The sequence below is a fragment of the Nelusetta ayraudi genome, unplaced genomic scaffold (genome assembly GCF_046127955.1).
Source record: "Nelusetta ayraudi isolate G7.1 ecotype Tasmania unplaced genomic scaffold, CSIRO-AGI_Nayr_v1 ptg000084l, whole genome shotgun sequence".
Taxonomy (NCBI): domain Eukaryota; kingdom Metazoa; phylum Chordata; class Actinopteri; order Tetraodontiformes; family Monacanthidae; genus Nelusetta; species Nelusetta ayraudi.
Genome location: NW_027466134.1, coordinates 4,900,522 through 4,915,000, shown reverse-complemented (window position 1 = coordinate 4,915,000; position 14,479 = coordinate 4,900,522). Strand labels below are relative to the sequence as shown.

The window sequence follows — 14,479 nt, the reverse complement described above, 5'->3', positions numbered from 1 at the left end:
GGTGTAGATGAGTGTGTGTTACCCTGGGTGTAATTCTGGGTTTCTTTTTGAAATGGACAACAGCCACACGCATTGGGGTCACGCATGTGCTTTGCAGTTCACAGACTAATTATCAGTGGACTTCTTTGTATGTTCTCCCAAAGCAAAATGGCAGAAGTTTTTTTTTTTTTTTTTTTTTTCCTTTTCTGAGTTCTCAGTGTTGGAATAGTGGTGATGGTGACATTGATTTTGGCCCAGATGTTCACACTGCAAGGTGTGTTCAAAGATTTCAGAGGGCGCACAGGAGGTGATTTCTCTGAAAGGACTGAGGTATGCGATTCACCCGCTTCCACAGAGTCTCCATGCCAGTGTTTATTATCAGAGTGACGGCCAGTAACCACAGGTTCCCACTCAACTGTGTTCTGCTGGAATGAAACTGCACAAGCTTTGCATCTTACTGCTGCCTCTCGCATTTGCAATTTATGCCGTTGTCTCCCCTTTCTGATGTCATCACACACAGTTCCCCTGTAAACCCGATTGCTTTGAGAGCTGCTTGCCAACGGTCCTCAGCATTAACCACTAGGGGTCACTGATCGGCAGAGCCACAGAGCCGTGGTTCACGTGACAGAAACGCAAAGCATCGAGTGTGTGTGCAACCCCCCCCAAAAAAAACCCCCACAGTAGCTAAATTTCCCAGATGAATTTGGGTTTGTGGTCTCCTCTGTGGGAAAGGCGTGGCTTGAAGTGACTGTGGCCACCTCCCTCTGTTCTCTCCAGCTCTCCATGCTCTTCACTGAAGAGTGTGATAAGGTGCGGGACCTGATGCACGTTCACTCCTTCAGCTACGACTTCCACCTGCGAGTCGTTCACCAGTACTTGGAGGGCTGCCACATGATACTGCGTTCGGGCTACCAGCTCACAGACTTCCTGGATGACTTCATCGCCAATCACCCCGACATCCCCAAGTTTGGCCGCAATCACGTCTTCCAAGGTGATCTGGAGTTTTCTCTCTCTTGTCTTCTCTCGGTGTTTGTGCGTGTTTGGTGTTGAGTCAGTGGCGGGTTTGTTTTACCCAGGGTTTCTAGGCTCACATCAGTCTCTGGTTGGGGTTAAGCACTGGGAGATGGTTTACAAACAACTGTGATTTGTAGCCGAGTGTCCCACCTGTAGAGGATCTTGGCAGTTTCAGGACAGACGATGAGATCAGTGTGGCGCCGTCACTCTCTCATTGGGTGAAGTTGTCATTGAAGACATTCTTCCCCGTCCGTCTTTGCTTGTTTATTAGGCAGCCTGTCCATCTCCACCGGCATGATAACGGCTCATCAGCTGTACAACTACATCACGGACCATGCTAGCACCTACGGCATGAAGCCACTGCGCATGTCCAAGGCCGCTGTCACCACAGACAGCAAGAAAGGGACTCCTGATCTGTACGAGTACGCACTGGTGTCTCTGTGGAACAGGTAACGCTGCATCCAAAACACTTCGGCTCTCCTGTGTCACTACTCGCTGCGTTTCCATCACCCCTGGAATTGTGCGAAACCTAAATATGGAAACAATTTTTTGGTATTTTTTTTTCCATGACACTTTTGCGATATCCCTCTATATGGATACTTGGGAAAAACCACCTCGTGTAGCGTCGAAACCTTTCAGCCATATTTGAGAGTTTTTTTCCAAGTTGTTTCCATCACCAATTTTTATCGCGATATTTAGGTTTTTTGTGCGATTCCAGGAGTCATGGAAACGCAGCTGCTGTGTAAATATCGACATGCTATTTTTCTCCTTCCTCCAGTTCGGGTACTTATAAGGATCTGGAAGGTGTACACAACCATGATGACTTTGATGTGACCTTGGTGGTGTGCCACAATGCCGCTCCGTTTGAGGAACAGTCCGATGGGGAGAGACATTTGCTGAGGTAAAAATATACAGGAAATAATAAAGCCACAAAAAATTGTTTTTGTTTTTTTTCAACGACTGAACATCTTAAATTGAGGCTGTGTCCAATAGCAGCGAAGCAGTTAGAGCTGCCATCATAGTAGTGGTAACGAGCAGGTTGATTGACAGGCCAAAAGCTTCATGTGCACCAAGTTGTAACGATCAGAGATGACTTGAGATGTCTCCATCCAGGTCATTTCTAATCAATGCTATGACTCAATCACTTCATCTGTAAATTCTGTTTACTTTTTCTAACAAAAAAAAAAAGTGATTGAAAAATCATTATTGTATGATTATATTACATTATTTAAAAAAAAAAAAAAAAGTTACTCAACATAACAGAGCAACTGAATGGGATTTTGTTTTTCTGTTTTTCCATCAAGAATAAATGACAGTGACCAAAGTCTAATGTAACCTTATTTTAATCTGTTTGGCAGATGAAGCAGTTTTAAACTATTTGACTGATTGAATGGTTTAGTTATGGTAGAAGGGTTGAGTCAGGGCAACTGGACTTAGACTTGTGATCTTGAAGACGTTTGGCCTCTCATCCGAAAGGCTTCTTGAGTTTTAAACGAGAGCTTCAGTTCTGAACTGAAGAAGCCTTTTGAATGAGAGGCCAAACATCTTCAAGATTACAACAACACGTCCAGTTGCCCTGACTGAACCCTTCTACTTTAAGGTGACCTTGATGACTGAGGACCTTCACAGCACTGCTACCGTCCATCCACCAGTATTGCCGTCCCACCACTGAATCATTCGGACTTATTTCACGGCAGGTTGCGCTTCTACGTGATCATGACCAGCCAGCGGGAGCGCTTCCCTCGACTCACGGCCGACATGCGGCGCTTCAAGAAGTTGCCCCAAATCCACCGCGAGCCCGGCGACTCGGGCGCCCGGCCCCCTCCGGACCGGGCCGAGGTCGGCGGGTCGCGCAGCGACGAGCACAACTCGTGGGAGGAAACGCCGTCCGACTCCGCCGCCGCCGCCTCGGCTCCTGGAGACGGTGGCGACTTTGACCCCCTGGCCGGCTTTGGATCGGAGGCCCAGGGTCTGCTGTACCCCTCTCTGCCCTTCCCTCTGCTGAACAACGAGGTGGCCTCGGCGTGCAGACAGATCCAGGCCAGCGTGGAGCAGGCCATGGGCCACTGCCGCAGGGACAACCTGTGGAGGAGGCTGTTCCACGGGGAGCACCTGGCGCTGGACAAACTCAAGCTGACCAAGCTGTCCTTCGCAGAGCTGGAGGAGCTCCTGGAATCCGTGCAGAGCCGATCGGTCGGGGAGATCGACCCACAGCTGGTGAGGGCCGACCAACTGGAAGCTGCATGTGTTGGAAGCTGCATGTGTCAGAAGCTGCATTTCAATGAGCCCTAGAATTGCTAAAAAGCTAAATATGGCCATAAAAACTGCTGATGGAAACACCTCCACTTGGAAAAAAAACTCTGAAATGTGGCTAGAAGGTTTTGAGGTTCTGATGAGGTGGTTTTGGCCGGATTGAAAAACAGGCCACATATGGCCCCCGGGCCACAGTTTGCCCATGACTGCTTTAGACAGTGAATTCTAACGGCTGTTTTGTAAAACTGCAAGACCAACTTTTGACTTCTTGGCTCCAGGCCATGGAGACGCTGATGTTGCATTCAGCAGGTTGTCGTCAATGCTGGACTGACTTGTTACAATGACAGTGTGTGATGCTCCTCTCTCTGTCCCCCCACCCCCTCCCCCCAGGACTGTTTCTTAACCATGAGTCCAGCGTGGTACCAGAGTCTGATCAAAGTCCTCCTCAGCCGCTTCCCTCAGAGCTGCAGACACTTTGATGACAACGGCGTCCAGTATCTGGTGAGCAGAGCTCTTTGCAGTGCACGCAACTCACTCGCTTGACAACTCAAACTGTATTTTGGCTGACGTGTGTACACACGCACGCACGCGTCAGTAAATTCTTACGATAAATCGAAAGGTCTTGGAAGAATTCAGTTTACATGGTGGAAAATGATGAGCGAGTTTTCTTTTCAAATGAGACTCGCAAAATAGTTCTTATTAATAAATAGGAATTTGTGGGGAAAATACTCTAAGTACCAGCCGTTGAATAGTTAATTATATGTTCATTTTTCACATTTTCTCTTTTATTATAATTTTCTTGCAATCCTCATCCTGTACATTTTTTTTTTATTCTTGTTTTGTGTGTTCTTTATCTAAGAAGTGCAATACAAATATCTCGTTCCAGGCCGTCCTCAACCAAAAGTTTACCGACTGCTTTGTTCTGGTTTTTCTGGACGCGCAAGCAGGAAAAATGGTGAGTTCCTCACATACGGAGGAGAGCTAGGGCCACAAGGGGAGCAAAGCCACATCACCGTGCTGCCACTTTTTTCTCCCCCAGAGCCTGAAAATCGTGCTGAGGGAAGCGCTGGCGGCGCAGCCACAGGCCAGCAGCAGTCCTCCGCCTCAGCTGGTGTCCATGTACCATCACCTGGAGTCGGTCATCAACACTGCCTGTTACAACCTCTGGACGGGACTCTTGTAGGACTAATGTGACCTCCAGCGAAGGACTGCGTGCCCACAGCAGACACAAGGACATTGAGACTAGTAAATATTTTATAAAAGATGTTCATTGGGGGTTATTCCTCGCTTCATTTAACGCACTTATTTATGCAAAACCACACGGCACTGACAGTAGCTGCGTTTCCATTGACCCCTAGAATTGCACAAAACCTAAATATGGCCATAATAAACTGGTGATGGAATGGAATGGAATCCAATATGGCTAAAAGGTTCTGACACTCTGATGAGGAGGTTTTTAACGCGCATCCATACAGAGGAATATCGCTAAAGTGTCATGGAAACACTTTTTTCACATCATGGAAAACGCAGCTACTGAAAATTCATCCAAATTAAAAGTGATTTGTGCTGATGTCTGTGAAGGTTCTCAGTCTTCCAGTTCATCTTAAAGCAGAGGGGTGAGGTTGGGGCCGCTGGACCGGTTCTGGTGAGCTTGACGACATTTCGCCTCTCATGCAAAAGAACTGAAGAAGCCTTTCGGATGAGAGGCGAAACATCTTCCGGATCACTAGAACACGTCCAGTTGCCTTAACTTAACCCTTCTACCTTCTAAGCCGGTGTTGAAGTGAGTCTGGAGTTCACCCTGATCGAGTCCTAAAAATACAGAAGGAAACCCTGAAGGCTGGATTTCCCCATCCTGGCAGCACCAGAACCGGGTGCCTCCTGAACACGAAGCCCACAGCAGTTCAGCTTCTTGTGGAAAGTAGCGAGTCGTCTTTCTGTATGGGCAAAAAAATGCCTTCAGGGAAGTGTGTGTGTGTGTGTGTGTGTGTGTGTGTGTGTGTGTGTGTGTGTGTGTGTGTGTGTGTGTGTGTGTGTGTGTGTGTGTGTGTGTGTGTGTGTGTGTGTGTGTGTGTGTGTGTTCTCACAGTGGCAACAGTTTGGGAACCAGTGCTACGTCTTAATTAGCACGCCCAGGCTAGCTGGGGTCATGTGCCTTTGTTTGGGCGTTTCACCAACTCCACTTCCAACAGCACAGGCTGCAGTGCATCGTGGGATGTCGGGGGGGTGAAAGGATGATACGCTTTGGTCTTTGAACGTGTTCACTCCCTTGATCGCACTGCCCGCAATGTCCACTTTTCCTAAAGTGCCTTTCTCAGTTCATTTCTTTTCCAACCCCCTCCCCCCCACCCCACCCCACCCCTCCAAAAAAATAGAAATAAATCCCAAACTCACTGAGTGTCATTCCATCAGCTGGAGCCTCTTCACAAACACAAAGCCTTGATGTACAGTGGTGAAAGTGCCTGACGTGGTTGAGAGGTGAGAAAGTTGCCTTTCCTTGGTGATGCCAACGTTCACAATTTGCACAAAGACGTCCCCGTGTGATGCGCACGTTGTTTTCAGAGGCTTGTGCGCCTCTATGACGAACACGCGTGGGCTGATGAGAGGTCAGAGGTCAGCCGCCTGTAGACAACTGATACCTGTTGCAGTCACTTTCTTTAACAGCTGCCTCACAAGTCGGTGACACTGGAACTGGAAGACGACTGATGTGCGTTTTGTGCACTCGGAGCGGCAGCAGGCAGTTGTGTCGCTGCTGCGACTGCGACGCTTGTGTTGTCAAATGTGAATTTCAACAACTTATTTATTTGCATCTTGACTGAATAAAAAAAAAAAAAATTGCACAGTATGGAGCTGTATAATGTATCTTATGTATATACAGAACACTTTATACAGTGGGTGAAATTCTTAATAAATCATGTGTCTCACTGTGTTGAATGGGTTTTGTGCTCGGATGGTGAAGTGAAGCTGCTTTCTGCTCGTCTGCTCCGACCAATAGATGACATTCGGCTACTTTATGACTTAATGACTATTAATGTAGACAGCAGAGCAAACCACTCCACCTCTACATGTGTCTCCTTCAATAAAAACCACAAGGTCAAAGCAACAGTGCACTGCTTTAGAAGCAACATCCCAGTAAATCAATCAATCGATTGTTCTCTTGTCTTTATTTTTGTTTTTTTTTACAATCAAAAGGAAAAGAAATGAAGCTGCAGCTTTGGGTTGAAGCTTCCTTTGCTTCAGCAAACTGCTCTGGGAGCTGTTCTGTTGCTGGCTGGCTGGCTGGCCGGAGTCCCGTGGTCATCACTTGGCTCATGTGCAGTATTCCTTCAGCCAACCAAGGCCGTCTTTGGTCGAGCCTACGGTCCATAATCAATCAATCAATCAATCAAAGTTTATAAGAAGATAAAATCTCCAAGCTATCAGACAGTGGAATAAAAGAAGAAAAAGACTTTGTTAATCGCACATTAGGGAAAGTTGCATAAATGCAACAGCAATACAGTTGGAATGAATTGAGATTATGTTGAAAAATAATAAATAAAGAAATGAAACAAAGTATTTATAGACTAAGAAGGACACTTTCAGTTCATCTTAAAGCACTGGCTGTAGCCAAAGACGCCTGCACTCACCCAGTGGCTTATATTCACAGCCTACGTAGCCCTGGTAGCCGCAGCTCTCCAGCGTGTCCAGCAGGTAGCGGTAGTTCAGCTCTCCTGCGCTGTCAGGCTCATTCCTGCCCGGAACCTGAGCAATCTGAACATGGCCTGCAGAACCATCAAGTCTGGACCTTCAACTCTTTGGGACGTCGATAACTCCCAACAGAAGTCACATCTGATTGTTCTTTGTCGTATCGCAGTTTACTCACCAATTATGGCCAAATACTTGCGCATGTTTTGTGTCAGGTTCCCGTCCATGATTTGCCAGTGAAAGACGTCCTGGGGAAAAACATCAAACTTCTCTCAACCCGGGAGCTTTGAATGACTTTCTTTTCATGTCTTGGTGAGCAGAGATTTGGTTCATACCATCTGTAGTTTGATGTTGGGCTTTCCGACCTTCTCCAGTATGGCAGCAGCTACAGAGACAACATTTGATTGGCTTTAGATCCTCCACAAGATGTGCGTTTTGTACGAGAGTCGTGGACTCAAAGTTTGTGACGTCACAATTTTCATCGCACAACTTCAGTTCACTTCGAAACTTGGAATTGTTTTGTAGATTTTTTTTTTATTTCAAATAAACGACTTCCCATTCAAATCATTTTTGTTCACAGTGCGATTAAGTTTTCTGAATTTGACTAACGTGCGGATTACAAATACATCCATACTCTCAAAGCACTTTTTTTTAAAATTATATAGTACAACTAATTTCTCGAGGTCATACACTATTTTTCTTCTTTACTTGACTTTCAAACGAGCAGTTTCAATGATGATGTAAGCGACGATCTTACCCTGATGAGGAGACTCCAGAAAATAGCTGGGATCTGTAATCCTGCTGTTGATTGGCTCAATCAAACCAGTCATTCCCTCCTGATAGAATCCAAGCATTTCATCATGAAATAGTGGACAACACAGCCATCATTAGATGAAGATTAGTGTGTGTGTATGTGTGTGTGTCTGTGTGTGTTCACCATCAGCGATAAGTGACCAATATTAATACATTACATTGTGACTTATGACTTCATAGACACTGATTTGGTTGTAACTTTGCTTTGGTTCATTTTCCATCGACATTAAACTGCAGGCTTTCCTCCTACAAGGTGGCCTCACCCAAACACTCCATCCACCTGCTGCTGCTCCGCTACCCCCCCCCCCCCTGTCACATTTAAGAACCCACTGTGGCCCCACCAGCCCTGGTCTAGTGTGCGCTGACTGTGTGTCAAGGCATAAAAAACAGATCAATAACATATGCAGCATAGAACTTGATAAACTACCGTCGTTTTTTTATAATCACAATGGAGTGAAAGTCACCGACCTTTGAAAAAACATCAGCAGCATATTTTAGATTCTGCACAAAAACGGCCTCCATCTGTGCGGCCACCTCCGGCTGCCGGGAGCCTGCAGGAAACCTCCCGGCCATGACATGGATTCTGGAAGAGAAATGATGGACGGTGCCGTTCAAAGATCCAGTGAGGAAACATTTCCAAGGAGTCCTGGTACTGAAGGAAGCCTGCTGGACAAAGCTTTTCATATCTGGCAGGCTTCCTGAAAGAAGGAGTTTGAGCCACAGGAGAACTGTCGTCAGGTCAGGACACCAAGTGGCTTTTGTTGTACTGCCAGTACACACTTTTAGTATTGCATACAACAGCAGTATGTTAAGCTTTTACCAATATAAAAACCATAAATCAAGCTAGATTTTACACACTGGACGCTTAACCCGTCAGTTTCGCTGCAGTGATGTCACTCTCACTCTGGTCAGTGCTCTGTAAACACACACACACACACACACACACACACACCGACCTTTGACACCCCCAGTGGCTCCACCACTGTCCCCAGTATGTTGCATGTGTTCAGACTGATTTAACAGCCGGACTCATGTCGTTAAACCACACTCACAGTCAGCGTTGCTGTTATCGTTGCCCATGAACAATCTGAACACAACAACACAAGTTGACCAAGTCGTTGACACGCTGGTGCTTCACCTTTGGCAGCCCAGAGCTTTGGCATACTTTAATGCCAAGTCCAGACCCTGTCTGAACTCTGCCTCTCTCCCAGGAAGTGCTCCCAGACCCAGATCGCCTGCTTTCACATCTCCTGCAAAAAACACAACATAACACAACAACACAAAGTGTGAAGGTGGGTGTTTGTTATGTGACTGCTTTGCTGTCAGTCCATTATTCCATGTCTGACTGGTAGTACATCACTCCAGGAAGCCCCCCCACTGAATTTCAGAAAACTCTGGTGTAGTATTTCAAAATAAAGCTCCTCCAAAATTGTCACTTTGTGGTTATGCTTTACATTATTTTAGATTGATATTTTAGGGAAATTTCTGATTGTCAGTCTATCGTTCTACTTCAGGGTGGTAGTACACCACCCCAGGGAGCCCTTCAGTCAATTTCAGAAAATTCTGATGTAGCATTTCAAAATAAAGGTCCTCCAAAAAGTGAAGATCTATCTGTTTAATTATTCTTTAATTCAGATGAAAGTTTTACGGAGATTCCCGATTGTCAGGCCATCATTCCACTTCGGGGAGGTAATGTGCCGGGGGTTTTGTACCTGGTGGCGTGTTAATGAGCGCCACTTCCACTCCGGTCGCCTCTCTGGCCCTCTGGAGCTCCGCCAGGTCGGACTCGTACAGCCAGGCCGCCTCCACAGCCTTGAAGCCGGCAGACGCGGCTGCGTATATCCGCTGACTGAAGTCCGGGAGCTCCGTGAACAGCCAGGAAATGTTCGCACAGAACCGGAGCGGAGCCATTCTGCTCCTCCTGATCTCTTTACGGCAAGCAAACCCGCCGTGACAAGCTTCGTATCGTTAGCACGAAGCCTCGTCCCGGAAACGGGATGTTCCGGTTTCAAAGTTAAGCTAAATGTAAACGTATCTATCGAGTGAACAATATTGCAAACTCATCGCGTTTCTACTAAAAATGGGCAAATAACGCTTCGAGAAATTACAGAAATGATTAATTTTGCTGACAGTAATTTCCTTTAATTCACCGTTTTACACGTTGTATTATTTTGAAGCTTTCACGTGCCTCGCTTTCATATTGTCGAACAAGTTAGTCGAGAAAGTTGTGTTGTTGGCGTCAAGTGACTGCTGGCACGCTTCCTTATGCCGGACAAGTCAAGACCGAACCAACCCAGACCAGGACCAGGACCTCATTAAGACTAGAGAGTATTGAGACCGAGACCAGACCAAGACTTATATATATCAAAGAGAAAAAATAACAACAAAACTGAACAAATGACCACAATCTTTTGTTTTCCAATTCAAGTTTGCTTCTACATGAATCGAACAGCAACATTTCCTTTCAACAAGGTATCTTTCAATCATTTTTGCTGCTTTGCCAACTGTTTTGAACCATTTAAAAGAAAACAGCTTTGCTTCATAAAATTAAAAAAACAAAAAACAAAACAAATGAACTCAAAATAAGGGAACAGGGTGTCACTGTGGGTGTCACAAACACCACATCACCGCCACCCTTAAAAGAAAAGCAAGTTCATGTTTAGCTGCAAAATTCAAATATTTTAACGTGCGCTAAAACATTGACGCACCAATAAGAGGCTGTTGTATTCATTTCACAATTAGTTTGACAGGGGCCAAGAGAAGAACGTGTATTTTCCAACAGTACGTGGCTTCCATTTGCTGGTGCAGCGAGGCTGGCCGAGCAGCTGATGGCCTGACAGTCAGTGTGCCTCTGTGAGCAGCGCTGCCTGGAGACAGCAACAGGAGGCCTTTATAATTGCTGGAGCAAAATGAGCACTGTCCCAGTTGTCCGCTGATGTGCACAGCTGACAAACCGCGTGTGCCACCAGGACTTCAAACATATAGCATGGTGTCACTGGTTGATCTGCGATGACAGTTCAGCTTCACACGGCGGGACGAACCCCAGCGTTAGCCGACTGTTAAAGCTAGTGGGCTATAGCTCTGACAGCCCACTTGATGTTCAAACACGTGGTGACTGTCGACGATGCAGTTTCTCACTGAAAGGCATCAAAACTACGTATGAACACACACGGAATTATGGGAGGAAACAAAAGTGTAAAATTTACGGAAGCGCATTTGCTGCCATTCTAGAAAAAAAGGGCTCAGTACCACGTGATAGTTATAACGTAATAATTTTTACGTTATAACGTGATAGTTTCACGTTATAACGTAACGTAACGTAATAATTTTTATGTAATAACGTGATTACTTTCACGTTATTACGTGATACTTTTCACGATATAACGGGATACTTTCACGTAAAAACGTGAAAATTATCACGTACAAACTGAAACGTATCACGTAAAAACGTGAAAATTGTCACGTAAAAACGTGAAACTATCACGTTATTACGTGATACTCAGCCCTGTTTTGTTTTGTTTTTTCCAGAATGGCAGCAATGCGCTCTCGTATAAAATAACCCAAACACGATTTAGATTTAAATTCTTCAAAATAGCCACCTTTCATAAACAGCATATTTAGAGTTATTAAAGGTGTTTTTCTTTTCTGTATATATCTTTCTCATATATTTGATTTCTTCAGTATCTATCTGCAATGTAGAACGTTGTAAAGATTTTTTTTTTTTTTTTTAATGACTGGTAGTGTATATATCAATATGAGATAGAGAGAGGGAGAGAGAGTGAGAGAGAGATAGAGAGAGAGAGGGAGGGAGGGAGGGAGCCTCTGCGTGTGTTTCCCTGCGTTTCCGGAACCAGCCGAACATGACCGACACACCCCGAGGGAGGGTGGCCACGGACCACTTGACTGACTCGCGGTTGAACCGCGGACGAGACGAGCGGGGAGCAAAATCCAGCTGTGCTGTGGAAGAAGAAGAAGAAGAAGAAGAAGGAGGAGGAGGAGGAGGAGGCTGTGAGTGGGAAGGAAGTGAAGCTGCTGCCCAGTGGATGGATGGATGCGCTTGATGGTGAAATGTTGCTCTTCTGGAGGAATTGCGAGACTTTCCCGCTGATCTAAACTGGATGTTTATTATCCTCCTCATCCTCTCTGGAATGCCGTCGTTATACCTTCGCACGGTGAGTTCCACAATTCTTTTGCGCTTTGCTGTTGTTGGTGTGTGGAAGTGGCTCATAGTGGAGGGGAGGGAATGCCTGCTGTCATCCAGCTGCAGGTGTTTTGGATCACTTTGTCCAGCTGCCTTCAAGCCGTCTTAATCATTTATTTATCCTTTGTTTCAGTTGTGTTCTCCGTTTGTTTGTTTTTAGTTTCAACTTCACATCAATGGTCACAAAGCAGCTGATTTGAAAACCTTTCAATGGAGATTTGCCACCCAAATTTCAAATTAAAGTAATTTTCCCAAAAATATTATCTGACAAAATACTAGAAAATATTTTCTATTTCATAAACGTCCATGTAATTGAATTATTTTTTCTATTTTCTATTTTGATATATTGATATATTTTGATAGGAAACATTCAAGTACTCATGTGTTATCGGTCTAATAAGAGGGTTTGACCTAAAATAAGTCGACTTCCTGTCACACCTGGGTTTTTTGGGGGGAAATATGTAATAGAATATGTAATTTTCAGTTTATCTTAACTTTATTTACAGTTTCATTTTCGTGCGTGATTATTTCCTTTGCTTTAAATTCATGTTCAAAGTAAACTAAACTAAGTGTCAGCTGCATGACACAGTGCAGGCTTTCTGTTGTTCTTTATACAAATCCATAAATTGGTTTGGTGGGTTTGATGGACAAATGCCAGACCAAAAATCCTAAATGGCTCCTCCATCCATCCATCCATCCATCCATTCATCCATCCATGCACCTATCTATCCATCCATCTACTATACCACTTTCTCTTAGTATTGTGTCCTGAGATAGAAAGCATAACTTTAACAGTGCAACACAACACAGCCCTGCCTTCATCCTAGAATAGAATAGAATAGAATAGAATAGAATAGATTAGAATAGAATCGAATAGGCTGTAAATCTGACAGAACTTTTAATTGGCTTTCAAAGGAGGAAAAGAGACAATGAGTGGAGGAGCGACTGTGCCACAGATGAAGGAGAGGGAAAGTGAGTGAAGAGCATGGAAGCAGCCTTGGAAGTGAACTATTTTGCCCTCCTTTGCTCTCAAGAGTTCTTTTTTTCTCTTCTCAATTCTCTGTTCTGTAGGGAAATTATCAGGCAGTGTTTGGGCAGAGAGGACTCACCTGCTTCACTAATGCAGGTTCTCCCTATGTCTGCTGGGTTCTCCTCATGTTCTCCCTGGGTCTGCTGGGTTCTCTTCATGTTCTCCATCTTTCTGCTGGGTTCTCCTCATGTTCTCCATGTGTCTGCTGGGTTCTCCCTGGGTCTGCTGGTTCTCTTCATGTTCTCCATGTTTCTGCTGGGTTCTCCTCATGTTCTCCATGTGTCTGCTGGGTTCTCCCTGGGTCTGCTGGCTTCTCTCTGGGTTCTCCCTGGGTCTGCTGGTTCTCTTCATGTTCTCCCTGGGTCTGCTGGCTTCTCTCTGGGTTCTCCCTGGGTCTGCTGGTTCTCTTCATGTTCCAGCTGTGTCTGCTGGCTTCTCTCCATGTTCTCTCTGTGTCTGCTGGGCTCTCTTTATGTTCTCCCTGGGTCTGATGGATTCTCTCCATGTTCTCCCTGGGTCTGCTGGTTCTCTCTGGGTTCTGTCTGTGTCTGCTGGGCTCTCTCCATGTTCTCCATGTCTGCTGGCTTCTCTCTGGGTTCTGTCTGTGTCTGCTGGCTTCTCTCCAGGTTCTCCAGCTTCCTCCCACAGTCCAAAAACATGCATGTGAGGTCAATTGGAATCTCTAAATGTTCACCCTGCCTCCACCCTGTGTCAGCTGGGAGAGGCTCCAGCAGAGCCCTGACACCCTGAGAGCAGGAAGAAGCTGGTGTTGAAGATGGATGGATGGATGGATGGATGGATGGATGGATGGATGGAGGTTTATTGTGTTATTGTTTTTGTCGATGCTGCGGTCTGTATATGGCTTTGCTGCTTTGCTCTTGCTCTGGTAGCTCAACACAAGTCCTGTGTGGTTGAACAAAGACAAAACAAGACTTATTTCAAACCATGACTCATTTCACGCTGGTCCCACTGACTGTGACTGTGCACCAGAGAGCATCGGCAGCACATTCGCTATCCTTTTAAAACCTGACAGAAATCTTGAATAGCTTCATAAAGTCTCTGTGGGAATGATAATGACAAGCTCACCTTCAACGTCACGTCAAAGTGATCTCTCCCGGCAGCACAGACAGAAAGCAGGTGTGATGCTCACAGCATCTCTGCTGTGGAAAATGCTGCGATGAGTGAATGACTCTCCTCTGTGAGGTCCCTTCACTGCTAAACTGCTACATGTTGTGGATGAATAGTTTCCAGTGTGTTCACACTGTGACCCGAGTGCAGCCCTGCACGCTGCCTGAATGTAAAAGCTCCTCTGATCAGCCCAGTGCTGCTGCTGCTGCTGCTGCTGCTGCTTTATGGCTTTTCCCATCATAATCATATTTAAAAAATATCTCCATATATTTTAATTCTAAAATTAAATATTTACATATTCAAATGTATATATATATATACATATATATATGTATGTACATATCATCACTTATGTAAATATATATATGTATATATAT

At 45.3% G+C, this 14,479-nt stretch overlaps 3 protein-coding genes across 3 annotated transcripts in view; 2 read left to right on the top strand and 1 right to left on the bottom strand.

The window, feature by feature from the left end:
* szt2 (SZT2 subunit of KICSTOR complex) overlaps positions 1–4,565 on the top strand; it is a 50,442-nt gene extending 45,877 nt beyond the window's left edge. Inside the window, exons 68-74 of the mRNA XM_076045703.1 lie at positions 757–970; positions 1,265–1,442; positions 1,772–1,894; positions 2,691–3,210; positions 3,637–3,747; positions 4,133–4,201; positions 4,286–4,565. Of these exons, the coding sequence (XP_075901818.1) occupies positions 757–970; positions 1,265–1,442; positions 1,772–1,894; positions 2,691–3,210; positions 3,637–3,747; positions 4,133–4,201; positions 4,286–4,429 (1,359 nt within the window). The 3' untranslated portion in view covers positions 4,430–4,565. The remainder of the gene's footprint in view (positions 1–756; positions 971–1,264; positions 1,443–1,771; positions 1,895–2,690; positions 3,211–3,636; positions 3,748–4,132; positions 4,202–4,285) is intronic.
* A 1,837-nt stretch (positions 4,566–6,402) lies between these two features.
* hyi (hydroxypyruvate isomerase) lies at positions 6,403–9,731 on the bottom strand. Its single transcript, XM_076045701.1, has 8 exons — positions 9,456–9,731; positions 8,882–8,993; positions 8,212–8,326; positions 7,688–7,766; positions 7,266–7,315; positions 7,109–7,178; positions 6,873–7,007; positions 6,403–6,602 (listed from the first exon to the last, which is right to left on the bottom strand). Exons 1-8 carry the CDS (start codon positions 9,652–9,654, stop codon positions 6,556–6,558), a joined length of 807 nt encoding a protein of 268 aa, XP_075901816.1. The 5' UTR covers positions 9,655–9,731; the 3' UTR covers positions 6,403–6,555.
* A 1,884-nt stretch (positions 9,732–11,615) lies between these two features.
* Positions 11,616–14,479, top strand: part of ptprfa (protein tyrosine phosphatase receptor type Fa) — a 34,308-nt gene continuing 31,444 nt past the window's right edge. The window contains exon 1 of the mRNA XM_076045466.1: positions 11,616–11,915. The gene's annotated coding sequence lies outside the window, so the exon portion shown is untranslated. The remainder of the gene's footprint in view (positions 11,916–14,479) is intronic.

Excerpts from the sequence above, each read along its gene's own strand:
- hyi (XM_076045701.1), bottom strand. The coding sequence starts at position 9,654 with ATGGCTCCGCTCCGGTTCTGTGCGAACATTTCCTGGCTGTTCACGGAG. Across the intron at positions 8,327-8,881 it reads AAAGCTCTGGGCTGCCAAAG|AATCCATGTCATGGCCGGGA; the intron begins GTGAAGCACCAG and ends TTTCTCTTCCAG. Across the intron at positions 7,767-8,211 it reads CTGCTGATGTTTTTTCAAAG|GAGGGAATGACTGGTTTGAT; the intron begins GTCGGTGACTTT and ends GGATTCTATCAG.